This window comes from Phoca vitulina, unplaced genomic scaffold, assembly GCF_004348235.1.
Source record: "Phoca vitulina isolate PV1807 unplaced genomic scaffold, GSC_HSeal_1.0 scaffold38, whole genome shotgun sequence".
NCBI classification, from domain to species: domain Eukaryota; kingdom Metazoa; phylum Chordata; class Mammalia; order Carnivora; family Phocidae; genus Phoca; species Phoca vitulina.
The window spans coordinates 15,922,123-15,949,212 of NW_022589741.1; the positions used below are offsets into that span (position 1 = coordinate 15,922,123).

The 27,090-nt window shown below is 56.9% G+C and overlaps 2 protein-coding genes across 2 annotated transcripts in view; both read left to right on the forward strand.

The window, feature by feature from the left end:
• The first annotated feature begins 285 nt into the window (after nucleotides 1-285).
• Nucleotides 286-17,148, forward strand: OAF (out at first homolog). The gene is made up of 4 exons (XM_032427748.1): nucleotides 286-546; nucleotides 13,750-13,884; nucleotides 14,780-14,960; nucleotides 16,087-17,148. The coding sequence occupies exons 1-4, from the start codon at nucleotides 286-288 to the stop codon at nucleotides 16,341-16,343; spliced, it is 834 nt and encodes a 277-aa protein (XP_032283639.1). The 3' UTR covers nucleotides 16,344-17,148.
• Nucleotides 17,149-26,963: 9,815 nt separating this feature from the next.
• The window catches only part of POU2F3 (POU class 2 homeobox 3), a 73,644-nt gene continuing 73,517 nt past the window's right edge, over nucleotides 26,964-27,090 (forward strand). The window contains exon 1 of the mRNA XM_032427954.1: nucleotides 26,964-27,046. Coding sequence (XP_032283845.1) covers nucleotides 27,019-27,046 — 28 coding nt within the window. The 5' untranslated portion in view covers nucleotides 26,964-27,018. The remainder of the gene's footprint in view (nucleotides 27,047-27,090) is intronic.

Consider the following 27,090-nt stretch of genomic DNA (forward strand, 5'->3'; position numbering starts at 1 on the left):
GAAAAGTGCAAAACAGAGTCTCGGAGCGCCGGAGTCGGGGGCCGCGGCAGTCGCGGCGCTGGGTCGGTGGGCGCGCGCGGGGGCCCCGGGAGCGCCGCGTCCGCCTCGGAGCCGCCGGGGGGCGCGCGGCGGAGCTCAGCCCACGTGCGTCCGCGCCACGTCGCGGGCCCCCGCGCCCGAGCCCCCCGGGGAGCCACTGCCCCGCGCCCCGAACTAGCCGGTAACTTCGCGCGAAGTTTGGCAGCGCCCCTCGCCGCGCGCTCGCGGCGGCCCGGGGCCCCGGGGATGCGCCCGCCCGGCCGCCGCGGGGTCCCCACGGCGCCCCCCGCGCTGCTGCTGCTGCCGCTGCTCGTGCCGCTGCTGGGGGCGCCGCGCGGCGTGGGCGCGGGGCCGGGCGCGCCGGCCGAGCTGCGGGTCCGCGTGCGGCTGCCCGACGGCCAGGTCACCGAGGAGAGCCTGCAGGCGGACAGCGACGCCGACAGCATCAGCCTCGAGCTGCGCAAGCCCGACGGCACCCTCGTCTCCTTCACCGCCGACTTCAAGAAGGTGAGGCACCCTCGCTCGCCCGGCGGGACCTGGGAGCCCGAGCGCACTGAGGCCTGCAGGTGGAAGGCGGGCCGCCGGGAGGGGCACGCGGCTTCGCCAGGGTCACGTCGTCGGGCTCTTCTCTACACCCCTGTGCAGGCTCCCCAGCGCCCGGCCCTTTCATTCTGCCCCCGGGAATTCTGCCGCCGCCCCCTCCAGCCTTTCACCCCTTTGCTCGGGGTTCCCAGGCCCCTTCTCACTCCCACTCCCCGACCAGCCCTTTGCCCACTTCTCTTCCAGCTCTCCCAGGGCCCTCCAGGTGCTGACTCCCTTCTTGGGGTAATTTCCCTGTGCTCTAGAGGAGAAAGTCCTGGGCTAGCAATCAGAGATCCTGGGTTCTTGCCCTGTGATCTTGGGCAAGTCCCTTTCCTTCTCTGGGCTTCCTTTTTCACCTCTGTACAGGTCAGTGCGGTGGCTCCAGGCCTCTCAGCCCTGACATTTTGGAGTCTATAAACCAACTCTCCTGTTTCACTTTCCTAGAGTGGAGACATGGGGGGGGGGGGCGGGTCGTGGGGTAAGAGCTGATTGTCCCCTGTCCCTCCGGAGCCAAGGAGAAGCTACCTCTCCTCTTTGGTCTGGAAGGCTGGAAAGCTTGCAGAAGGAGGACCTGGGGAGAGGCCCCACATGAGGTCCCCACTCTCTCGAGAGCTGCCACTCCTTACCCTGCCTGGCAGGACAGCTGGCCAACCTCCGTGGTTTGGCCCAGATTGCAGGAAGGGGGACAGAAACCAGCCTCTACTCAGGGTGTGTGTAAGGAACCAGAGGGAACCTTGTGGAAGGACTGGAAGGTGGACCTGGCCCCCAAGGTTGCTGGGGATGGGGGAGGCAGTGGAGGAACTGGGGGTTTATCAGCAAATGGGCCTGGAAGGCTAGCGAGGGACTAACAGTGACCCAGCAGCAGGAATTCTGGAAGGAAAAAGGGTGGGTGAGGTGTGGGTACTCAAAGGGAGTCTCCTGATCTATACACACACACACACACACACACACACACACACACACACAGCAGAAATTCTGGAAGGAAAGAGGGTGGGTGAGGTGTAGGTACTCAAAGGGATCTACACACACATACACACACACACACACCCAGCCCCTTTTCTGCTAAAAAAGAGGCCCTGTCTCTGGGGGACTGAAGAGGCGGGGACAGTTAGATAACTGGACAGCTGGAGAAGCTCAGGGCTGTAGAGGCTGGCCCAAGCCACCTCTCCCTCCTCCCCCTTAGAGAGTGTGAGCTTGAGAGGAGAGGGGGCAGACTTTGGGGAGTCAGCTAGGGACCCAGCAAAACTGCCATAGAGAGCATGGGCCAGGGTGGGGGCATGGGGGGATCCAGTGGACAGTGGAGATAGGGCTTGACTGCTGATCTGTCCCCAGACTACTGAGTTATCACCGACATGGGACATAGGTGGACTGTGGGAGTATGGGGGGTGGTCACAGGTGGGAAGACTTTCTAGCCCATCCTTACTGGGCAGGCACAAGCTAGGTTCTCCCATTCAGGCAGGGGCCTGGAAGGGCAGCTTTGAGTGTGGAGAGAGGGAAGCTGACAGGGCCGGAACACCTCCTGCCTCCCCACGCCCATACGCCAGGCGAACTTTGTCACATGTGTTCTTTTCCTGGGAAATCCCAACAGTGGCTGGACCCCTCAAGAGGCAGTGGTCTAATCTTCCCCTTGAACCCTCCATTGAAGCCCTTTGTCCTTGAGAGCGAGCCTCTGGCCCAGCTGAGAGTCTCCTAATTTCCTGTCCCCTGCCCATTGTTCTATGGCATCTGGAACCCTGGAGAGAGGCTTCCCCATTCCTGGGACCTCTCCTAGGCTGTGGCTAGGGCACAATGGGTAGGGCTGAGCTTTTATAACCCCTGGCTGCAGCATGAATGATTTTATTGCTCTACCCTGCAGGCAAGGAGAGGGGAGAGCCCCTGTGGCAGTGGGGGGGGGAGGACTGGGGCCTGGAGCTGAGAGTATAGTTGGGGGGCAGATGGCCCAGTTAGAGAATCCATTTGGAGCAGATTGCCAGAGCCCCATTTTAATCCCTGCAGTGGTTCAAGCCTCCACCCAGGTTTCCAAAGTCTGCTTTTCAGGTTAGCCTCTGCCCCAGAAGCTGGCATTTCACACCCTCCCTGGCATCTCTGATTTCACCAGCAAGGGCAGGAATCGGGGGCGGAAGGTGCAGAAAGGGAAGCAGCTCTTTGCAGTCTCCCCAGCTCCAGGTTGCTCACCTGGCCTGTGGCGGAGCAGAATAGCCTTCACCCCGGCCCCAGACCACTGTCTACACTGGCCAGAGCAGCTTTTATATGCGGATCCTTCTGGGGTGGCTGACCTCTCCTGTGGCTCACTTAGTTCCCAAGGCTTCCTCGTGCCCCACGGTCTTTGGTAGATTTGCACAAGGTTCTATCTGGAAGGAACAATTTTTCCTGTTTCCAAGAAATCTTGGGCGTTGTGTTTCTTTTGTGTACCAAACACATTTGGGGTGCTTTGGCAAAAGTCCCAAGTCTACTTAGGAATAGTGACCATTGCCCTTTTCCCACCTTTGGGAGACAGTCCAGGCTGAAGTGAACAGACCTGGTTTAACCTGGGCAAGGTACTTGATCTCTGCAGGCCTTCATTTCTTCATCTGTAAAATGGGGGTGATGATGGTACCAAGCCATGGCTTTCAAGAGAACTAATCAGGTAATACGTCTGAAATACCCACTAGGCGTTTGTTGCTGTGCTAAGTGCTTGAGAAATAGAAGGCCGCTAACTTTCCTAATCGTTGCCCACATCGTGGCTTCTCCCTGCTGAGCTTGGACTCAGAGAGGTTGAAGGATGGACCCAGAGTCACACACAAAGTCAGCACTGACTCAAGGTGCTCAGGGTGCCTTGAGCCCCTCATCATAACCTTTTCCTTGAAGCACCATGTATTGGAGCTCTCCAGAGAAACAGAAACAATAGGACATAGAGCAAAAGATAGAGAAATTTATTGCAAGAGATTGGCTCACATGATTTTGGGGGCTCAGAAGTCCTGCGATCTGCCATTTGCCGGCTGGAGGCCCAGGGAAGCTGGCGGCTTGGTTCCAGTCTGAGTCTGAAGGCCTGAGAACCAGGTGCACCAGTGTCTGAGGGCAGAACGTGGACGTCCCAGCTCAGGCCGACAGCACGCTTACCCTTCCTCTGCTTTCTGTTTTGTCCACACCCTCACCAGACGGGATTATGCCCCTCACACTGAGGAGGGCCATCTTTTTTACTCGTTTTGCCAATTGAAATGTTCGTCTCTTCTGGAAACACCCTCACAGGTACACCCAGCAGTAATGTTTTACCAGCTATCTGGACATCCATTCATGCAGTCAAGTTGACGCATAAAATTAACTGTCACACTCCTCAATTGCTGGCCAGCCCCTCCGAGCCCAGAACCGTCGTTCCTGTCCTGCCAAATACACAGGGCTGTGGGGAGTGCCCCTGGGCTGGACACATCCCAGCCCTGGGTCTGGCCCATCCCAGCCCCCCCCCCCAGCCCCCTCTCTCTGTTCACCTCCTCCAAGAGGCAGGGTTCTAGCACCGTCTGGCTCTCCCCACATGGCCACGCTGGACCGGTAGGCGGTGAGGCAGTAAGAGTATTGAGAGTAATCGGCTCGCTGTAGGACACATAGCCCGGAGCCCAGGCAAGGATTATAAACTCCGCAAGTAGCTTGGAGCTATCAGTCGCCGTCATGTGTCACCGCGCGCCCTGTCCCAAGGCTGCTGACCATCAGGCAGACGGAGCTGAGGTTTTAAAAAGAAGTGCCATGGCTCAGGGGCTCCCAAACTTTGATGCCCATTAGAATCACCTGGATTGCTCTGGAAACTCCCAATGCCTGGGCTTCCCTCCACAGCAATGAAATCTGATCTCTGAGGGCAACAGTATTTTTAAAGAGGCCCCAGGGATTCCAGTGGGCAGTGAGTTTGGGAACCACTGGCGTGGCTGCTCCAGGGAGGGGACTTGGAGGAGGGCCCAGGTTAGGCTGTTAAATGAAGGTAGAGCCCACACTCACTCACCTCTTTGCAACCTGTCATTCTACGCACAATAACCCTAATGTGTTTGAAGCAGCGGATCGGCGTTAGGCCTAATTCCACATGCCCTCAGTACACACGCTGTAATTCATAATACACACCCAACAGGCAATACTCTCCTTTATAATCCGGACCCTGTGTGTGTAATTATACCCGTATGTGCATACTCACTGGGCATATCTAACATCAGGCACATCACCACCCACCAGGCTCTAAGCTGGCTTTTTGTTCATCAACCCTCTTGGCCCCCCCCCCCCCAAGCTCGTGTCCCTGTCCAAGTTCTCTTTCCCCTTTACCCCCAGTCTGAATGTCCAAAAGCTGGGGGGGGGGATGAGTCATGTTCCAGGCGGCGTGGTTTGGTGCTCACCGGATGGCGGGGGGGGGGCTGAAAGAGGGGGGAAGGTCATGGGCAACTGTTGGGGGGGGGGGGGTACAGGGGGGGGTGGTGGGAGGAAGGAACCACAGACTCCAGAAGTGCGGCGGGAGGGATCCTGAGGGGCTGTGAGCTGGAGCCAAGATAAGGGGAGCCATATGGTGGTGTGGGTCAGCCCAAGGTCACTCTGAAGGACCCAGAAGGAGTGGAAACGTGAGCCCTCCATGCCCTGGCCTAAGCACCAGTGGGTGAGTGGGAGTCAGAGGAAGGAACAGTCCAGAGAGCACCAGAGTCTCTGCCTTGGGGGCTCCTGGTTGGGGTGGGGGAGCAGCGTGGGAAGCCGTCTGGAAGATGTGGAATGTGCAAATGACCGCGCCGGGTGCCGGAGGCTGTTTATTATAACAGGATTGTCACATCACACAGAGGTCAGACAGGAGAAGCTTTTAGACACCAGTCTCCCCCTCCCCTGTCTCTGTGAGGTCCCTGAAATGTAGCAGTTTGGAACACAGGCGTGTGATGGATGGGTTGTCTTCCTGGGGAACAGAGGGCAACAGAGATGCTTTCAGGAGAGGCCCAGACATTTCTGGAGTCCAGAGCATTTCCTCATAGGAGTTTATGAGAAGTCACCAGATGGAAAGACCTGGCTCATGTCCGTGGGGCCCTCGGATCTAACAGCGGTCCTTCTGCCATGTCTGAGGAATTCCTCCATGGATCAGGGATCATTGGGCCTGCCTGAAGATGCAGATGTGCTCCCTGGAGTTTGACAAGCATCTCCCACCCTTCAATGCCAATGTCCAGGGGGAGTCCTAGCCAAAGATCCTGGATTAGGCAATGAAGACTGCCCCTTGGACCAAGGGAGGGGTGGCTACTAGAAATAAGATGGGGAGAGGCAGACTGGGGTTCTTCCCTACCAGGCTGCCCAAGCTACAGAGAAGCAGGGGTGGTAATGGTTGTAGAAAAACTCAGGACAGACTCCTGTTCCCAGGAAGACAGGGTGCAGCCTTGTGATGGGAAATGCACATCCCCGGATCTCATGCACTGAGAGGTCACTCAAGTCACATGCTGTTGGTTGCTTTGATGCACAGCCTCATCCGATTCTCCCCGCTGCATCGTGAGGCAGGTGTTGCCCCCGTTTTGCAGATATGCAAACTGAGGCTCAGAGCTACAAAGTAACTCTGACAAGATCAAGTAGCTAATGATCCAGGATTCCGATCCAGGTATCCTTCCACTGTATCATGATTGTGCGGGCTGTACCATAAGAAGGCTCCTTCCAGAAGGCTGAAGAAACCGGAATAGAGGAGAGGAAAGGCAAGGAGTTTGACAGAAAACCTTAATGCAGAATCCTCTGTAGAGACTTGGGCTGGACCCCTTCCCCCCGAGCCCATAACCCCCAGTGGATGTGAGTATTGACCCCTTGGGAGCTTTGTGCCGGAGACTCTTCCTCTGGAGAGGTGGGGGTGCAGGGGCGGTTTGTAAAAGATCTCACAGAGACCCCCGAGTACTCGCTGTGTACGTTTTGTCTGCCCTTTACCAGTCGTGCGCCTGGACAGGCCGCTCACCCTCTCTGTGCCCCAGGCTCAGACGCAGCACAGGCAGGACGGAGACAATAGCATGATGCTCACAGGCTGGTGAGCGGTGAATTCTAAGAGGCTGTCGCCAAGCGGAGGCCAGCGGAGGCACGTGAGGAGTCAAGTAGTGGTGCCAGCCAGGGCCCAGGCAGCCCACCCCCCCCACCCCGCCCCAGCTCTCCTTCCTCGCTGGGAAGCACATCCTTCCGGCACCTTTGTTTCCGCTCTAGGGGCCAGAGCATCATTAGGAGCTTCCATCCCTTAGGTTGGCAAGTGTTTAAGCGGCAGCCACTTGCACATTCCAATAAAGGGCAGGGAGCAAGGGAGGCGTTGGGGCTGGGGATCTGGGTGAGAGAGAAGTCGGGAGCCCATCCTAGGAGCCCTGAGTCAGCGGGACAGTGGGGCGCAGTTGATCCACATAAAGCCTCACATTGTTCCCTGGGGCAGTTGGAACAGTAGTGACCTTTGCAATTTGGCTGACAGAGAACTGGGGGCTCAGGGGGCCGCTGCTCATGGCTGGTGGCTGCGCTAATACCCCCTTAACAAGAAGCTTTTGTCCCAGGACTAGCCCTGAGGGTATACAGGCACCCCTAATGGGGCCAGCCTAAGTCCCAGGGCACCGGTCTGGGAATGGGCTTGGCCTGGCTTTGGGTTGACTCCGTTCACCCCTGTTCCTGCTCAGGGGGACTGGGCAGAGTCGCCAAGGTGCTCCCGTGTCTGCCACGGGGCCGCCAGCATGGGGTTAGGAGAGTGCTGGTTCCTGGCTGCCTCTCTTCATGGCCACAGCCCCACGAAACTGGCCCCTTCTCTAGCCATGAAGCAGCTCCAGCCAGGAGCAGAGGGATAAATATTTAGATTGGCTCAGCCCGGGCCTCAGAATCATGCGCTTTTTGCTGCGAGAGGAAGGGGACAAAGATGGCAGGGCACATTCCCAGGGACAGTGCCGGCTGTCCGGGAGCAGGGAGCAGTGGGGGATGTGGTGCTCGGCGAGAACCCTAGAGAAGGCCCCCCGCCTGGGTGTCCCGGAGGGCAGTGAGGGACGGGGCGGCTCCCCACCCCGGCCCCCTTAGTTTTGGGCACCCCATGCTGGAGGGCTGGGCTGAGAGAGCAGGCGGGCTCTCGGGAGGAGGGGGCTGAGTGGGACAGCAGTGTGAGGACCTTGTTCGCATGGCTGAGAGGGTGTATGAGGAAGTGCGTGAGGCTCGGAGAAAGGGGTGACGTGGAGGCTCCACGGGGGACACCGAGGGAGGCAGCGTGCTCCGTGAGCAACCGTGGGGGCCGGGGAGAGACGGGAGCAGCTGTGTGTGAAAGAGATTGTTCGGGAAGCAGCAAGTGCGCCAGGAAGATGACAGACGTGTGGCCCGTGAATGGGGGAAAGCAGGTGAGCAGTTAGGATTGCGCTGGGCTGTAACATAAAACCCCAGCGGCGGCCCGCATCTTCTGCGAGGCTGGAAGTGGGCAGCGGAGGGCAGGGTGCCGGCTCCACGGTCATCCCCGCTGAACTCTGGGGGCTCTGTGCAGCGCGGCTCCCCCTCCGGGCAGTAAGCTTCCCCTGGGGCCTCTGGCCAGGCAAGCTGCACCTGGGCCTGGCACAAGAGGGCTGGGCCCCTGCTTGTCCCAAGGCACCTGTCCGCTGTCCTCCTAGGTGTTCACCCCGAGCCCCAGCCTGCCTGGGCCAGCACAGACTTCTCTCCCTGAGATGCAGTGGATCTCAGAAGTGCAGCCTGGCATGGGGTGAACACAGAGAAGGAAGATATGTGGACAGGGGCTGACGGGGGTGGGAGGGGGGGCCCGGAGGAGCATAAGGATCCCTGGACTGTGAGTCAGGAGGTCCGGGCTGCTGGTCCTGGCTCTGCAGCCGCCTGACTTGTGAAGGTCACTTCCCCAGCCGGAACCTCACTGGGTCATGAACTAAATGATCCCCTGAACCTGCTGAAAGCCAAAATAGCAGTGGTAGAACTACCAGTCTTCTTGCTGGAGGCGAGGCAGTGGTTAGAGGCCCCAGAGCGCACATGCAGGCGGGCATTCACTCAGCTACTGAGTGTTGAGTTCCGGCTCTGGGCCAGACCCTGAGGTTACTGCCTAAGTCGGGTCTAGTCTCTGCCCTTGAACCAGGAGCAGATCTCAGGCGCGGCCTGGATGACTTGTTGCCGGGGCAGAAGATGCCACATGAGGATGGGGTCCTCTATGAAGGCATTTAAATCAGGTGCACACTGGACCAGCACAACTCACGTTTCGGATCCAGCTTAGAACCCACCCACAGGGCCCACGGGAGTCCAGTGACTTCGGGGGATCTGCTAGCTGAAGCTCAGACTCCTTGGCTGGACTCAGGCCCGCTGCTCTGCCCCTCGTACCAGCCTCTTCCTTTGATCACTCTGCCCTCCCTCGCCCCACCCCGTCCCAGGTGGTTTGCTCAGGATGCTTCCATGCTCTTGTTTGTGTGCTCCTTACCAGGCACTTGTTGAGCACCTGCTGTGTTCTAGGGGGCGGGGAATCACTGCAAATAAGATGCTTTCCCAGAGGACGCCTGGGTGGCTCAGTCTGTTAAGCATCTGCCTTCGGCTCAGGTCATGATCCCAGGGTCCTGGGATCGAGTCCCGTATCGGGCTTCTTCCTCAGCAGGGAGTCTGCTTCTGCCTCTGCCTGCTGCTACCCCTGCTTGTGCTCTCTCTCTCTCTCTCTCTGACAAATAAATAAATAAATAAAATCTTAAAAAAAAAAAATAAGATCCTTACTTTCCCAGCCTCACGGAGCTGAGTCTGGAAGGTAAGGCAAGAGGTAGTTACACAGTGGGCTTCGTGCTGTAGAGGTTAGGAGCTGGGGCCGGCTGAGTCTGCTGGTGGGTTGGTGAGGGCAACATTGGGAGGACAGGCCAGAGGAGGGGATGCATGTGAACCGAGCCCTGAGAGATGGTAGGCACAGGGAGAGAGGGCATGTCCAGCAGAGGAATCAGCTCAGGGACAGGCACAAGGCTGGGAACTGCTCATTCTGGGAATTGCCAGCTCTTTAGTTCAGTGCTCAGGGAGTGCAAGAGGGGCTGTCAGTGGAAGTGGATGCCAGCCTTGGGAGGGTACACTTTAGGGCGAGGGCAAAAGGAGCTTCTGAATGGCATTAGGCAGATCAGTGACAACGTGGAGGGACAGACTGGGTGGGGATGTTATGAGAGCCTCACATTTCCCTGTCTTCTGTAAATTCAGTTCTCTCTCTTTGCTAGAAAGTACCCCCTATCCTTTGACTATCAGGGACCCCTGAAATGTCCCTCACTCTGGAGAAGTCTTCCCTCCTTCCCCGCCTCCCAGTCCCATCCTTAAGGGAACAACAAATGCCCCTTTATCCATCCTTTGCCCCATACACTTGTCCCCCGTAAACCTCCACCCCAGGCCTTATGTGGTGCACTGACTGTCGTAGGAGGGTCAGCATCTCCATGAAGCCCCTTGAAGACAGGGGCCTCGGCCTTGGTCTTGGCCATTTTCCCACCCAGCCTGGTGCCTGTGAAGGCTCTGCCCCGGGTAATGCTAATCAGTGCTCTCCCATGGATTTGCTGATTCCCTACAAGCCCCAGAGGAGTCCCCCGATCTCTCTGGGCCTCAGGTGCATCTTGAGGAGAACAATCTTTGCTCCTGCTTCTACAGGTCTGGAGTGGATCACAGTTGGAGCAAGTCCAGAGATTGCAACAGTAATAAACAAAGGGTTCAGCCCGCTCTGTTCTGAGACCTTTCACTGATTTTTTCCCTTACAATAATCCCTGGAGCTGTAGGTATTGTTAGTTTAACTCGTTTAACAGATGTGGAAACTAAGGTACAGGGAGGTGAGTTCCCCCGGGTTACGTGGCTAATATCAGCAAAGCCAGCATTGAACACAGAGCCTGTGCTTGTCCGGCAACCTACCTACTCCTGACTTAAAGCCACAGAGGACTTCAGCCACTGCTCACGATCTCCATGGCGCATGTGCCACCCCTGACACTCAGGTGGCCGCCCTGGTGTCCGATGCTCTGCGTCTTCCTGGTGGCCCACTCCTGGTGGGCTGGAGGTTCCCAGGAGCTCATGCGAGCAGGAGCCTTATAGAAACTTCCATCTCGGGCGTCGTAGCCTGAGTCCTGGACCTGAGAAACCTGCCTCCAGCACCCTGCCATCTCCAGCTGTGCCATCTGCCTTGGGCATTAGGCCACATCCAGGTGACTCATCCCAGGGCACTCTTGGACGAGGAGGAAGCTTGGGAGCCAGGCTTCCTTTTGGCCTGGGCCTAGCATCGGGCCAGATGTTTGCCGAAGCAGGGAGACCTCTCCCCCTGCCCTTTGTGCTGGAGGGAAAGGGGCCCCTGGAACCTTGGCAGTTAGTTGGAGGTGTAGAGAGTAGAAGGTAGGAGGGACCCTGGTCAGGATGATGGAGCCAAGTTCATCCAGAAGCTAGGGGTGCCCACTCCCTTCCAGGGGTCAGCAAGTGGAAGGTGGTTTTTCTAGAGAAATAGGACCAGGAAGACTGGAGAATGTGGGGTCCGCAGAGGTTCTGGGCAGGTAGGCAGGCAGGTGGAGTAGGAGGGTGGCCCGGCCCCACGTCACCCTCCTATCTGTGTCAGACGCTCGTTCTTGTTAGTCATGCAGAACTGTGAATGTCAGCTGCCACACTCCCAGGGCAGGTCTGCACAGGACTTCTAGGCATGGCTGGAAGAGGGAACTGAATTCTGTTCCTGGCCCTGCCACTTGCCAGCTGTGTGGCCAAAGGCGGACCACCCTGCCTCTCGGTTGCTTGAGCTAGGCATCAAGGACATCTGGGAGGCAGTGGGGGCCTTGTGGTTGAGAGAGCGCAGGCTTTGGAGTCAGACTGCCCGGGGTTAAAATTCCAGCCACATTTCCTCCTAGTCCCATGACCTTGAGCAAGTAACCCATTCCCAACTAAGTAATAATCATCCTCCCTACCTCCTATTGTTGTAAAGATTTTAAACAGGACAATACATCCTTTTTTACTCATAATAACAATGACTTGTCCCTTCCAGTTATAAACTTCAATAAATCTTTGCCCTCCACAAGTAAATCTTCTCTCTCAATGAGAAATCCTCAGTCCCTCTCTTCGCCCCCATCAGATTCCCATTTTGGTATCATTTTCCTGTTGTCGCCAACATTGTTGTTTAATATAATAGAGTCAGGGAAAGACTCAGAACAGGTGTTTTTTTTTTTTTTTTTTTTTATCCTCCGGTCTGGTGCAAGAGTTCAAAAGCTTTCTCTTAATGGTGGGCAGGTGATATCTCCGAGCAAAGAGACCGCAGGGTATGACACGTAGCTGTGGTTTTGGAGAAGACGCTGTGACTATTCTAGATAAGGTTCTTTTTTGAAGAGTCATTGCTGAAAATCCCCGGGAAGTAGACGTTGGCTCCTGCCCCGGGGTCCTGCCAGGGACACCCAGCTGACTCAAGCCCTCGGAGGGGAAATCTGGTATCAGGTCTCACATGGCAGGAAGTGAGCCCCGAGTGGAAAATACACTAGTGGACTAGCCTCCAGTGTCTCCTCAGCCGACCCGAGCGAATGGAAGATCGGGTGGCCCAGGCTGGCAGGGCGAGGAGATGCCAGCCTCATGGCCCAAGAACGGATTTCCTGTTGAGAGGAAGCTGGGGTTCACCCGAGCTCTGATTCACCTTCCCCATGAGTCTGGCATCAACAAAACCCTCATGGGGCCATTCTCACCAGCTGGGCCTCGGTTTCCATTTCTGCACTATTAGATGGGAAATCTTCCCATACATGCCCACACCTCCTTGTCCTAGAGATCATTTATAGTAGAAGGAAGCAAGAGAAAAGTCCTTGTAGAGGCAAGGGACTTCACCAGTGCAGGGGGCGGCGGGGGGGTGGTGGCACTCACTGGCTCCGATCACCTGCAGGGAGGAGATACACCACAGCGAGCACCTGCTGAGCATTGAGTCGGGGTCTGGATAAATGGCCCAGTGTCTCTGTCTTACAAGTGAGGCTTACAGAAGCTGGAAGATATGTCTGGGGCTTGGTTATACGTTGCAGAGTTGGGGTGCAGCTCCCCCTCACTGCCTTGCAGGCCCTCAGCCCCTGTTTCGGAGCACTTGTACTCTAGCAGGCGCTCAGTAAGCCCTTCGTGAATGCGGGCTCTCTTAGTGGGCGAAGCCAGGGCATGTACATTGGAAGATGAATAGCTACGCAGGGCTGTCTATGCTCAGTGCCAAGGCAGCGCCATTGGGTTTCTAGAGGGGCATGGTCATTATGGCCAGGGTGCCTCCCTGGCCGGGGGGTCTTGGCAGATTTAGACCCCTTTTGACCGGGACCTGCTAATTTCTCACTGGGAGCAGTTAGCCAAGGCACAGAGTTGGGTGAGAGCAAGGGTTACCTTGAGTGTAGGTGGGTCAGAGCACAGGGTTCCAGCAGCCAGATTGGGAGGGGGACCCCATCCTGCCCTGTGGCCCCCTCTCCCTTCTTCCTCTGCTCCCCTCCAGTCTTCCCCATTCATACAATGAGTGAGTAACAGGAAGGAGCCATTGGCCTGCTGGTAATGCCATTAGTAAGCCGCTGGCTGGGGAAAGGGGAAGTGGGGAGGGGAGGAGAAAGGTGAGCCATCCCAGCTCCCTCAGGCCAGAAGTTGGCGACAGCTTTAGGCAGCCTGAGCTGCGTCTGCCCTGAGCCCTGTCCTGTGCCCTCTGGAGTCTGGCAGATCGGAAGCACTGAGGCATTTTTGAGGAGCACCAATTTCTGGGCCTTCCCCCACACCTCCCGAATAAGAACGTCTGTGAGAGAAACTCTGGAATCTATACTTGTAAAAAGTTCAGCCCTTCCCCTATTAGGCCCTGGTCAGGTAGTTTATAGCGCCTGTGACCCACCCTGATCTGGGTGCCACAGGGGTGGTGCCACCAAGGGGCCGCATCGGCTGTGAATGAACCAGGCACCCAAAAAAAGTGCTGTTTCTTTTAAGGCGAAGTTCTATACTTATAAACAGCTCTGTTTTGAAAAGCTTTTTAGTGGTTCACTATGTGAATTTTCCAGGAGGTTTTGGAACATCTGGGGTGTGTTCTTTCTTTTAAGTCATGGGTTTAAATGGAAAAGATAAAAATTCTTAGACCAGCGGGAGGGAAATGTCCATTGCAGGGCAGGGTCCAGGCCTGCGTCCTGTCCGAGGCCTGAGCAGAGCCCTGGGTGGGCTGGGAGGGAGGCCCCACCCGCTCCAGCTTGTCCCCATCCTCCTGCCCTTTCCCATCAGGATGTGAAGATCTTCCGAGCCTTGATCCTGGGGGAACTGGAGAAGGGGCAGAGTCAGTTCCAGGCGCTCTGCTTTGTCACCCGGCTGCACCACAATGAGATCATCCCCAGTGAGGCCATGGCCAAGCTTCGACAGGTGAGTGCTTGCCTCAGGCCTGCCCTGGCCCAGCTCTTGCCCCAGAGTCCCCAGCCCTGCAGCCAGCCTGGCTCCAAGCCGGGACCCTACCCCAACCTCAGTCTCCCACCCAGCACCTGACCCACCCTGGCCCTCATCCCTGGCACCCTACCCTCACCCTGTACTCCCCATCCCCCTGATTTTGCCCCAGGCCAAACCTAACCCCAACACCCCAGATCGATAATCTGCACAGACCCCCAACTGCCAGATCCCTCCAGTCCCCTAACCTCAGCTCCTCCCCCTTTATGGTGGAGGCTGGGGGCTTGGACTCTGAGGTCAGATCTGCCTTCAGCCCCAGCGACACCACTCTTCATCCAGGGGACATTGCAGGAGCGACCTCGCCTGCAAAGCCTCTATTTTCTTATTGAGAAATGAGAATTTCTGGGAATTAAATGAGCTAATGCATGCGGTGTTCAGAATGCTTCAGCCTGTTGGCCTGTGCCCCGTCCCTTCCTGGACCCTGGGCCTCTCCCCAGCCTCACCTAAGTTCCCTAAACTCTCCAGCTCGGCCTGCTCTAGGCCCTTCCCAGAGACCCCGCTCCCTGCGTGTTGGAAAGTCTAGGACCCCAGAGGTCCTCTGCCCTGGGACAGCTTGCCTGGCTGCCCACCAGCACCACTCCCAGCCACTGTCAGAATTCCCCATCAGCCCCAGACATCAGCCAGTGACCAGCTGGAAAGGTTTGGCTGTGCCCTGAGCATTGGTTTCTCCACCAGTTAGAGGCGATGCTTAGTGGCCCTTGACTGCCAGCCTGCTCCAGGCGACCTGCCTCGGCTGGACTGACACTCAGGCGTCAGGCGAGGGATGGGCAGAGAACATTCTGGGGCCAGGTGGGAGCGGCTCTTCCTCTCCACACAGAAGAATCCACGGGCGGTGAGGCAGGCGGAGGAGGTGCGGGGCCTGGAGCACTTGCACATGGACATCGCCGTCAACTTCAGCCAGGGGGGCCTGCTGAGTCCCCATCTCCGCAATGTGTGTGCCGAGGCCGCTGATAGCATCTACACCCGCCAGGAGGACGTCCGGTTCTGGCTGGAGCAAGGTCAGCGGGGTGCCACGCATGGTGGCCTCGCAGGGCCCGTGATAGAGAGTCATGACATACGGGAGATCAGAGGAGGGACCCCTAAACCGGGCTGGGATTGGTCAGGGCAGGCTTCCTGGAGGAAGGGGTGCCTGTGTGGCTCTTCAGTGAGAGGAGCGACCCTTTCTGGGTAGACACACAGAACTGTGACTTGCTAGGCCCCCTGGAGGGAGATACCCGGGCAGCACCTACCTCGTTCCTTCCCTTAGTGAGAACACAGGTGGGACCTCATGGAGGGAGGCCCAGGTAGCAGGGTCCGGGTGGGGCCCAAAGACACCCATTCCTACCCACCCACGTCTGCTGCCCCCCTCGGAAGTCAGCACCTCTCTGTTCTTCCGTGCCTCCCCTGGTGCCAGCATGTCTCCCCCACGATCCCTGAGCGCCCCCCCATCTCTGTGTGCTCCCTGCCTTTCGGCCCGTGTGGCTTTACTGCTGGCGTTGCCAGGACTGTCCTCAGGTCCTCCATGGAGAGGGCACAGGGAGATGGCGCGGTTACCAGTCCAGGTCCCTGGTCCTTCTGCCCAGCTGGCTGAGCACTAGGCAAGTGCCTGCCCCTCCCAGGGCACTCCTGGATTTCAAAATGGCCAACAGAGCTGTGGTCCTGCCCTCTGCACACAGCGCTCCCCGGGGAGCTGCACCCCACGCTGCGGTGCAAGTCTGATACCATCCCCACCCCACCCCCAAGGCCGGTCCCTCCCGTGGCCAGAGACCAGGTCACTGCCATCTCCCTCCAGCACCCCCGCGTGTGCCCTGGCCACGCGGACATCCCGGCACGTTCGTGCTGGCCCTCCTCGCAACCACCTCCTTGAAGCAGCTGTCCTTGACTTCCCACTCATCCCGTCGCATTCTAGTCCAGCGAGGTGTCTAAGCGCGGGCGGCAGCGAGCGCCACGTGGAGGCCTTGAGGTCAGACAGCCCAGGTTCTGTTCTCTCTCCGTCCTTACTCTGCGACCTCAGGGAGATCGCTCCACCCCTCCGGGCCCAGACTTAGCTGCTGGGGTTGACGGGAGGCCCCGAGAGGCCATGCGGGGTCCGGGGGGGGGGGCTCCCGCTCTCTCCCCGCCGCTGACCCTGCCCCTCTCCGCCAGGTGTGGACAGCTCCGTGTTTGAGGCTCTGCCCGAAGCCTCGGAGCCGCTGCGCTGCGGGCAGGTGGCGGACGGCTGGAAGCCGTGCGTCTGTCGCTACGGCCTGAGCCTGGCCTGGTACCCCTGCCTGCTCAAATACTGCCACAGCCGCGACCGGCCGGCCCCCTACAAGTGCGGCATCCGCAGCTGCCAGAAGAGCTACACTTTCGACTTCTACGTGCCCCAGAAGCAGCTGTGTCTCTGGGACGAGGAGCCCTAGCCGGGGCGGGGGCGCAGGGGGTGGTCCCCGACGTAGCTGCTCCGGGTCCACCGCGCTTCCCCCAGCCTCCAGAGGGGGTGACAGCGCCCCCTCCCCCACTGAGGCCTTATTTCCCTTCTCCCTTCTTCCCCGGAGCCTCTGGCCCCATCATGCTAGACTGTGAACAGGGGTGTGGCACGGCAGGGGTTAACTCGTGAAGGCAGCCCCCGCTCCCAGCCTGTGCCTCCCTTGGGGACAGAGGGAAGGGGGCTCTCCAGATTTGCCCCCCCCCTTAGTCTCCCCTGAAGTGTTCTCTTTCAAGCAACCAAAATGTGATGGCCCGTGATTCTATTTAACTCTTTGAAGGCTTAGACCCTAGAAGGTGTCTATGCCTGTGACACGACCTCCCCCCCCACACACACCACCCCACCCCCCGACTCGCCCGTCTGGAAGGAGCCGGCCCCTCTGCACCATCGAATGCCCAACAACGAGGGGATCCCTGCCCCAGAGAGGGGGCTGTCCGGGACGTTGCCATAGCCCCTACGCCAGATCACAGCGCATTCTTGTCATTGCTGGCTCCAGCGCTGGGGCAGGTGAGGACCTCCCAGCCCTGAGACGAAACCACGCGTGCCTTTCCCCAGACGCAGACTCTGTCCCCCAGACCCAGACTGTCGAGACAGCGGGCGCCAGCGTGCCCCCCCTAAACGGAAATATTTTTGTAAGGCTCTGGGGCAGGGAGGGAGCATGAAGTATGAGGAAAACTTGAATTCCAGATTTTTAATGCAAAGTATTTATCATTTGTACCAGAAATAAAAGTTTAAATTTTTATTTGACTGACAGCGCCCAATGCAGAGTTCTGCGAGAACTCTTGGCCAATGCTGCCACCTGGTGTCAGAAGGGTTCCATTACTCTACTGGTGACCCGGCTTGGGACACCTTCTAAAGCACCTGCTGTGTGCTCAGCCATTGTGCAGCGGAGAGGGGAGAGGATGGTGGAGGGGGGGTGTGCATATTAAGGAAGGATAAGACAAAACTGCACTTAAGAAGAAGAGGCATACATAGATGAGCAAGTCAGACAGTAATCAGCATAAGCTAGATTAAGGTAAGAAATAAGGCCTAAACTCCAGAACCAGACTTCCAGGGTTCAAATCCTGGCCTTGCTTCTTTTTTCCTGTGCAGTCTTGGGTCAAGTGACTTTACCTCTCTGTGCCTCAGCTCTCTCAGCTATAAAATGAGCTTAACTGTGAGACTGACGTGGGTTCATACACGTGGAGTGCCCAGCACATAGTGCTCACTGTATTCGCTGTTATTAATATCGTTAGTGAAAAGAGCAGACATTTCCTCACCTGTAAACTTGAGACAGCTAAACCAGACCTCTCGAAGGCCTCTTCACATCATAAGTACCTCCCAGTATAAAGAGAGGAGATTGCTTGGAGAAGGCATCTCCCACCTCCCACCTTATATGTGCCTTATTTGCTGGGGGCGGGCTCCCCAGGTCATATACTTTTCTCACTCACTTTCAAATGGCCAAAAATAAGGCTGTTTTTTGAAGAGTGCTTTTCTAATCTTCCTTGGGAATAACTAGCACCTCCCAGCCTGCCTGTCCCTGCCATGAGGGGGCTTCTGGACCCTGTCATCACAAACTACCCTGCCTGGTCTTAGGGCATGGGGATGAGAATTAAGATTCCCTGAAACTTCAGGCTGATGCCACACTCAGGCAAAGCCCACACTCCCGCTCATTCCAAGCGACCCTCCCCCCTCCCTGCTCACCCCCTCGCTCTCAGGTCCCTCCAATGCCACCACCACAGTCACTTGTCTGGCAAGGGTCTCAGGGTTCTGTGTACCTCAGAATCACTCAGGAGTGCAGCTCATTAAATACATGTCCAGGGTCAGCTATTTGAGAAACACCCGGATAAGGCTTTACTTTCCTAAAGAGGCCTTTGTGCACTGTGAAAACCCTCGGGGGAGGTAACGTATCTACAAGGAACGCTCATTTCTCTGGTGCTTCCGAGCTGACGAAGCGCCTTCCTATCAAGTAGCTCATCGGTTCGTTTGTAGCAGTTCTGTGACACTTTATGGATGTGGCTCACCAGTAAAATTATGTGACTTGCCCAAGGTCAGACAGCTAGTTAGAGCACCCTTGGGATCCAACCCTCAGCTTTCTTACTCCACACATACCTACTAACCCTAATGGGTTTATCAGTCTGGCCCCCTAGAACCCTAGAGAGCACAGCTCGCCCCACCTGCGGGGTGGGGAGAGGGGGCACAGTATGAGGTGTGCAGCCCCCACTGGGGGGGCAGTCCTGCAGTAGGAAGCACTGAATATATGGGGGTACGCACACTGGTCCCCTGCGACTGGAGTCGGCGGGAGCAGGCTCCTGCTTGGTCCCTTTGGCCAAGGTAAGCAGGGCTCCGGGTGGGAGGCCAGGGCCCTGGGCCTCATGGGAGCCTCTTCAAGCCAGAGAACCACAAGTGGTACGAGGCGCTCCCTGGCAGGATCACCCCAGCCTGGGCTGGGCCTTGCTGTATGTTCCATGGGTTTTCTTCAGGCTCCTCTCTCTGCAACCTTAGTCAATGAAAGTCTTGTCCTGGAACCTAGATGTGGTGATTTGAGCCACCAAGGAGCCTGGCAAAAAATAGGGCAAGGACCTCTCCCAAGAAGCAAAGCTTGAGGGTAACAATGCCTGTGAGGAATGGGGGTACCGGCCTCGTCTGAGCTGTGTGCAATCTGGGGTACGTCACGCCCGTCACCAGCCCCCAGTTCCTCATCTGCGAAGAGGTGGCCGCCTCGAAGGGCTTCCAGACCCGGCGATCAGTGTGTCCTTGCGGGCTGGCATTCTACCTCGTATTGTTAGGCATGTGGCACTGGTGGACGGTCGAATTGTCCGTGACTGGTTCTTCCAAGCCGTGCTGTAGAGAAATGCTAAACACGGAGCGCTGCAAAGCCCAGTACTTGGTAGAGACTGACGAACTGCCCTCCACATGGGGCGGTCCCAATTTACACCCTCACCAGCAAGTGCATGAGCGGTCCGTTTCCCCACATTCCTGCTGCATCAGTCGGGGTTCTCTAGAGAAAGAGAACCAATAGGATACACAGAGAGAGAGATTTATAGTAAGGAATTAGTTCACGTGATTGTGGGGTCTAGAAACTCCAAAATGCTGGCAGCTTAGGCAAAAGTGGATGTTGCAGTCCTGAGTCTGAAATCTGCAGGGCAGGTCAATTGGAAATTCAGACAGGATTTCTGTTACAGTCTTGAAGCAGAATTCCTTCTTGGGGAAACCTCACTTTTTGCTATCAATGTCTTCAACTGATTGGATGAGGCCCACCCACATTATCAAGGGCAATCTCTCTAAAGCCAACTGATTGTAGATGTTAATCACATCCACAAAAATACCTTCCCAGCAGCATCTGGACTCGTGTTAGACCAAACAACTGGGCACCATGGCCTAGTCAAACTGACATGGGAAATGAACCATCACACCTGCTATCACCTGATCTTCGCGTACGGTGTTGGCCATTTTGACCTTGAGAAACATTAAATAAAGCATTCTGGGGTTTCCTCTCAGATCTCAACTATTGACTGAAGCCAGGTAACAGGTAGGTAGCCGTGCTGGTTGTTCCGGTTTGCCCCCCCCCCCATTCATTCCCTACACTCCTCTGCTCTGCTCTGTGCCCCAGGACACCAACCTGTGGATCGGTCTCACCTGGGCCCCTTTACCTCGGGCTCAGCCAGTGAGAAGCACCAGGGATCAGAGGGCAGGACGAGAGGAATTTCCAGGCATATATCCCTGCTCCGTGCTGCTTCTGGACCACACCTCTGCGCTGGCTTCCTTCCTCCAAGCTCCAGACCTCCTTGGGCTCCTAGACCACGATTTCCTCCTCCTGCCTCTTCAGCCCCAGCCTCTCAGCATCCCGACTCCCTGGTTCCCTTAATCCTGCTCGCGCCTCCGTGAATCAGCAGCACCTTCATTAAAGGCGTTCCTCGTGTTGCGTTGATTCTGTTTCCCCGCAGAGACCCTGACTGCTCAGACGGCAGTCCGGGCTGGGGACCCAGAAGAATGGACAGTGGGAAGGAAGAAAGCAAAAGGGAGGTGAAGGAAAACACAGGCTCACGTGGCAGGGGCTCAGTGCATCCCTTCTCCTTGGAGAAGAGCCCGGCCTCGGCGGGGAGTGGGGTTCAGATGGAGCGAGGGAATGAAGGCGCATCACAAACTACCTCAGGCCCCAGGCCCGGCGGGTGGGGTGTCCACCTCCCCTGCGGTGACCCGCTGCCCGCCTCGGCCGTGGCTCCGGCTGTGGGTCGGGCTGAGGCAATGTCCTGACTCCTGAGCAGGGAGAGGCAGGATGAGGGCCCACTCCACTCGTGGCTCCCCCTCTCCTGTGTCTTGGGAAGCGGGCACAGACCGCCACATCTCTGCTGGGCCCGCATGCCCACAGGCCTTTCCTGATCCCCTCCTGCCGTGATGGTGCGGGAGGTGCCCCCCCCTCCAGACCCCAGGGCTCTGAATCCCAGCCCTCCCCCACCTCCTCCCTGGGGAAACTGTCCCCTCGCTCTCTCCCACTTCTCTTTCCTGCCTTCTTCCCATCAGCCCTGAGAGGATTTAAATCTTTCCCACCTCAAAAACAGAATAACAAACACCTCATCCCCAGGTCCCTCTCCACCTCTGCCCTATTTCTCCCTGTGTCTTCGGTCACGCTTCTTGCCAACGTCCTCTTCCTCAGCAATTCCCAACCTCGCCGCCTCGACTCAAGGCTGTGCTGCAATCCATAGTAGCAAGACGCCTGTTCCTGACACCAGTGAACTACTCCCACTCAGTCAGGCCCTCCCTCACCCGGGCTTTCCCGCTTCTGGCGCTCTGTGATGTCGTCTCCACTGCTTCAGGGACTCCGGCGCCCCACGCATCTGCCGGCCTTCGCTGGTACTGCTGACGCCTGCTCCCACTTCCTTCCCCTCTGCTGGGGGTCCCAGCTCGGAAGTCTGGTCCTCGAAGAAGCTCTTCCTGGTGCCCACCCCCAGATTTCGGTAGGTCATGCTCCACAGCAGGCCCCCATAGCACCCCTCCGTTTTTCAGTTAGAGGACATGCTCCAGTATCAGGGACTTGCCTTCCCTGTCCCCTGCTCCGCGAGCATCACCAGGCTGTGAGCTTCCTGAGGACAGGGTCAGTCTCCATTACGTTTCCAACCCCTAGCTTAACGCCCAGCACCAGTGGGTACTCACTACCCTCTCTGAATGGATGAATGGGGGAATGGCCGCTGACCTTCTGTGTCGGGGTGTAGCTCAGAAGCCCCGGAGGGCACTGTGGGAGGTAGGATATTTTAACCAGCAGAGCTGTCCAGCAACAGGATGGCCACCAGACAAGGCCAGGACTCCTGTCCCTGCACTGATTGGGCTAAGGCTGGCTGACTCCAACTGGGGTTCCATGGCAAAGTCTGGCATTTGATGGGGAGCGCGGACCAAAGACCCAACAGCACTCTGAAACCAAGATTCAATATCTCCGCCATGTCTGGCACTGGGGCCCTCACCCATAAGCCCCCCAGCCACGGAGGGGACACTCAGGGCGCCACAGCAGTGAGATGTCTCCAGTCTTGCAAGTGAGGACGCTCGAGCCGAGGGCACACGCCCCCCGATCACCGCAAGAGGGCGCGCTGGCCTTAGACTTGCCCCGAGCGAGCGGGGGGACCTGGAGGCTTACGTGGGCTGAAGTAGACCCAGAGAGTCCGGGAAGGACTGAGGCAGCGTTCTGCTGAAGGTGTCATCAGAGTGGCCAGACCCAGGCCCAATGCAGTCCCCGAGACCAAAAAAGCTCATTGGAAGACAGTTGTTATGCTGTTTTAAAATCAAATCCGTATCATTACTTTTTTTCAGAATGTTCAAGTGCAAGTGAGCAGTGAGTTTATGTGTATACTCCTCCTTGTAGAGGTGAGCGAAGGCTTGGTATTGGGGGGGCGTGTCCGGGGTTGGGGACTCAACATTAGGGATATCAGGGGCAGGGAATAGCTCAGTGCCCTGACTCCCTTGTCCTCTCTGGTCCACTCCCCAGAAACAGTGGCTTTATCCTGGTTCCCAGAGCACCTCTCACTTTGTCACCTGACACTAGCCCCCCCACCCCCATTCTGCAATACTCCTCCTGGCAATGGAGCCATCAGATTGTCTCTGAGGTGTGATTTTAAAAGAGGCTTGCAAGTTCTTCTTGGCCTCTACTTTCCTTCCATCTGCTCTTTTGGGAAGCCTGAGCTGGGATCCATTCCATTCCCTGTGGTTGCCCCAAGGCAGGGAGCTGACCCCAACCCCGTACCCCCACGCTTTGGGCCCTACAGCCCATCTGGCAGACAGAAGGAGCTAGAAGGGACTTGTTGTTTGGTGGCCTTCCAGGATGCCTCCCTCCCCACCCTTCTCCCAACCCTGACAACTCAATCCAGCTGACATGACAGGAAATGAGAGTGAGCAACAGGGCCCACAGCCAAGAAGGCCACTTCTCTTTGCCGAGGCGGAGAACAGGGCCAGGGGCCCACCTCCCTCCCCTAAGCACCTTCTCTCAACGGGAGGTAGTGCATCCAGCAGTGTGTCTGAAAGGGGAGGCTGGTTCCTGGAGGCTTCTGTCCTTGAAGCAAAAGAAGCTGAGGGCCTGCTCAAGTAGAAATGGGGCCTCGGGAGCTAGCGACTTCCAAGGGGATCAGATGTCACCCCAGGAAGACCAGGAGGACCTGGAGCAGAGTCAGAGTTGATCACAGTTTGGGGACTACAGTATCCTGGAGTAAGGTTTTGGCTACTCTCTGAAAAAGTCCTCCAGCTGTTGAGAAAGGGTGGGGGTAAGGGGAGCAGGGAGTGCTCATTTGCATGTCATTTGCATTGCATTTGCATAGGCCTCTTTTGATGTCCAAAGGCAATGAAATTTCCCCTCCTTGTTTCTTTTTCCCTTTCTTTCCTCTGTTCCTTTTCTAACCTCCAGGCAACCTCCTATCTCTCTTCTCTTTCCCACAGCTTTTCTTCTCCCAGGCCAAACAGAGAACACGGAGTATTAGGCCCAGGGGTTGGCACCTTCCCCAGGATCTCCCATCTGCCCAGAACTCAAAAAGCTGGTTTCATGGAGATTCTGAGTTCTGGGAAAGAGGGAGGGATAAAGAGGTCTTTTGCACTCCCATTCAGTTCATCTAATTGAAATGATCATCAAGCAAGTCGGCGAGGGAAGGAATAGAGATTGTCCAGCTTTGCGCATTGCCCCATATTTGCATGCCACTAACACACCTGACCTGCTAAGACTCTGGAAGAGCATATGAAGGAGGAGCAGGGAGAACAGAAAGGTCTCTGCTCTGCTGTGACTTATCCACCTGCCCCGTGACCCTGGGCAAGTTCCTCCCTCTGTGGACCTGGGTTCCTCATATGAATGATAGTCTACATTCCTTCCACCTCAAGTGACATGATCACAGAAGAGAAGGGGAGACTTCAGCACAGACACTGGAGGGTAGGATTAAAAGCACCAGCTTTAGGGACTCCTGGGTGGCTCAGTGGGTTAAGCGTCTGCCTTCGGCTCAGGTCATGATCCCGGGGCCTGGGATGGAGTCCCATGTTGGGCTCCCTGCTCAGCGGGGAGGCTACTTCTACCTCTCCCACTCCCCGCTTGTGCTCTCTCTTGCTATAACTCTGTCGCTGTCTCTGGCTCTCTCTTTCAAATAAATAAATAAAATCTTTGAAAATAAAAAATAAATAAATAAAAGCTCCAGCTTTGGAGTCTGGCAGACCTGTTCTAACTCCTAACTCTGCCATCTACTAGTTGCATTAACCTCCCTGAACCTCGTCTATAAAAGGAGTCTCAAAACTGTATCTTCCTCCTAAAGGTGTGCTGAGTAAATAAGAAGGTGCATGCCTAGCATGTCGCACCTCTCTTGGCAGATAGGAAGCACTCAATATTTATTGAATGAATGAGTCCAGGGATGAAGGTGAGGTAATGTCTGTCACCCTCTCCCCACCCCCACCCCCTCACCCTCCCATCCTCCCACCCCCTGTCTGGAATCCTGTGCTTCCAACTGTGAACCTTCAAGGTCCCACCTCTGCTCAGTGGTTCGCCATCCCCAAGAGCTCTGCCCCCACCTCATCCCCAGGGCCCCAGAATCCTAGCCTGCTGGAACTAGAAGGCCCTTGGAAACCATTAGTCACATGCCACCACCACCCCCCCACCCGCAACCCCGGGCTTCTGGAAAACCAAAGCCCAGAGAAGAAAGGTAACTCTGCACATGGAAAGAGAAGCAGCAGGTCCCAGATACGGTGGTCAGAGAAGCAGACCCTCGGTGTACGCAGTCAGACAGATGCTATGCAAATTGACATATGGAAATCACAAGCACGTGGGGGTATATGAACTATGCGCCGGCATTTTTCTAGCATGATGGTAGGCGAAATACAGCTGTAGATGAGAAAGGGACCTCAGGGAAGGAGCCAGACCTGGAGTGGAGGAGGGAAGGGAAAGGAGGAAGAAGAGGAGGGAAGGAAGGGACAGGGTAGAGGTGTCCTGAGAGGTATCCCTGGGTTCAGGGGGCCTCCAAGGAGCCTTTACTGATCTCTTCCCCCAGCCAAAGAATCAGGAAGAAAGTCCTCTTCCCTCTTGCCGAGAGTGGGAAGAAAAGTTGATGTGACTGGCGGAGCGTGGTTCGTATGAACCGGAACAGGGACTTACTGAGCACTTCCTACTTCTCCACGGCCTCTGGGGCACCCACTGAGCCCCCCCCCCAAGCCTGTGTGTCCTGGCACTGAGTACAGGCAGCCAATTAGTTAACGACTGGGAGGCAGGGTAAGCAAAGTCCCACGGAACCCACCACAAGGGCTACGAAGCACACTGAAGTGTTATGCTAATTTAGTAAAAGATCAGATCATTTCCAACTTCAGAAAGGAGGTGGCATGTGAACTGTGCAGAGGGAGTAACGTGCAGTGTTTGAGAACAGGAGCCCTGGTACTTCCTGGCTGTGCAACATCGGGCAAGTTCCACTCTCTAAGCCTCATTTTACCCACCTGTTAAATGGGAATAATAAGAGTCCCATTTATGAGTTGTTATGAGGACTACACAAGATCGGAAGCCTTTAAAGTGTTGGTTAGCACAGTGCCTGGCACAGAGCGAGAGCTCAATAAATGCTGGATATTGGGCGCCTGGGTGGCTCAGATGGTTAGGTGTCTGCCTTCGGCTCAGGTCATAATCCCAGGGTCCTGGGATCGAGTCCCGCATTGGGCTCCCTGCTCAGTGCAGACCCTGCTTCTCCCTCTCCCTCTGCCATTCCCTCTGCTTGTGCTCTTCTATCTCTCTGTCAAATAAATAAAATATTTTTTAAAAAATAAAAAAAATAAATGCTGGATATTATAATAGGGATCATTGGGGTGGGGGGTGGGTAACGTGTCAGATGAAAGACACCGTAAAGATGCAGAGAGGCAGAAAAGCTCAGGACCTGTTCTGTGAGCAGGAAAGAGTCCTTGAGACTAAGATGAAGGTAGGTCAGTAGGGACACCTGTCTGGAAGGAGGGCAAGGTCCTGTGCTCGTGTCAGCCCATGGCTCTCTGGGCTTACAGACAGGTAAGCCCTTGGCCTTAGCACCACTTCCTGGGACCTAAAGAATGGAGGAGAAGAGTGGGGGGAGCTTAGATGATGAGTCTATAATGGGTGCTACAAAGAGCACTGGAGTGGGAGTCCAGAGACCTGATTGAGTCAGGCTCCTCGCTAGGAAATGGTATGCCTTTGGTGAGTCCCTTCCCACCTCTGTAGATGAGGCAGGTGTCTGTCCCCACAATCCCTGACCTTGGTAAATAATTTTCACATCATCTTCTCATAGAAACTCAGAGCTACCTGGGACCTGGAGGACAGGCAGGGGACAATGTCTTCACCCTGAAAACGGGATAATAAGCTGGGCCGCATCTAGCTCCCAGGATGTTGTGAGCACGTTCAGGGTGGGGGGCGCGCTAGGTGAGTTTGGCCACCTGCTAAACTGCGTATAGATAGATGCCAGTTGTGATGAGCACCCGCCCGTTTTACAGATGAGTAAACTGAGCGCAGGAAGGTGAAAAGCCTTGGCTCTTGTCACCCAGCTGGTAAGCGGTGGAGAGAGAGGACTCCAAAGCCAGATTTTTTCCAGAACACCCCCACGGCTTTTCTAAACGCTCTAGACTCCTTGGCAGCGCTTACCCTTTGGGAGTCTGTCCAGGCAGCAGCTCAGGCCCCGGCTGGAGAATCCATCAGGGGTTCCTAAAAAGGGCGAGCTGGACCAGGAGTCTGGGTGGCTGTGGGCGCCCTAGGGAGAGGCTGCCCGGCCAGGTTAGAGCGGACAGGTGTTCCGCAGGGTGGGGACCCGCCCCGGCAGCAGCCCCTGTCCCCCTCCCCAGGTCCCCAGCTCCCCGTATGCAAATCGCTGGTTTGCATGGGCCCGGGACCAGGCGCGGGGGCCCTGCCAGGGGGGCGTGGCCGGCGGCCCCCGCCCCGCGCCGCGCCGCGTGCTCACCTGGGGAGTGTGGCAATCCTGGCCGTGCGGAGCGCTGCCCGGGCGGGAGCAGCGGAGCGCGCGACAGCGGCGGCGACGGCCCCGGCAGCGGCTTCCACGGCGGCGGCGGCGGCGGCGGCGGCCGGGGGCGGGAGGAAGGAGACCCTGGCTTCCCAGGGGGCCCGGCTGGGGCAGTCGCGAGGGGCCTGGGGGGGCGCTGGCTTTGGCCCCGCCTGGGGCAGGATGGTGAATCTGGAACCCATGCACACAGGTGAGGGGCGGAGGGAGTGAGCGCTGACAGGTGTCAGAGAAGGG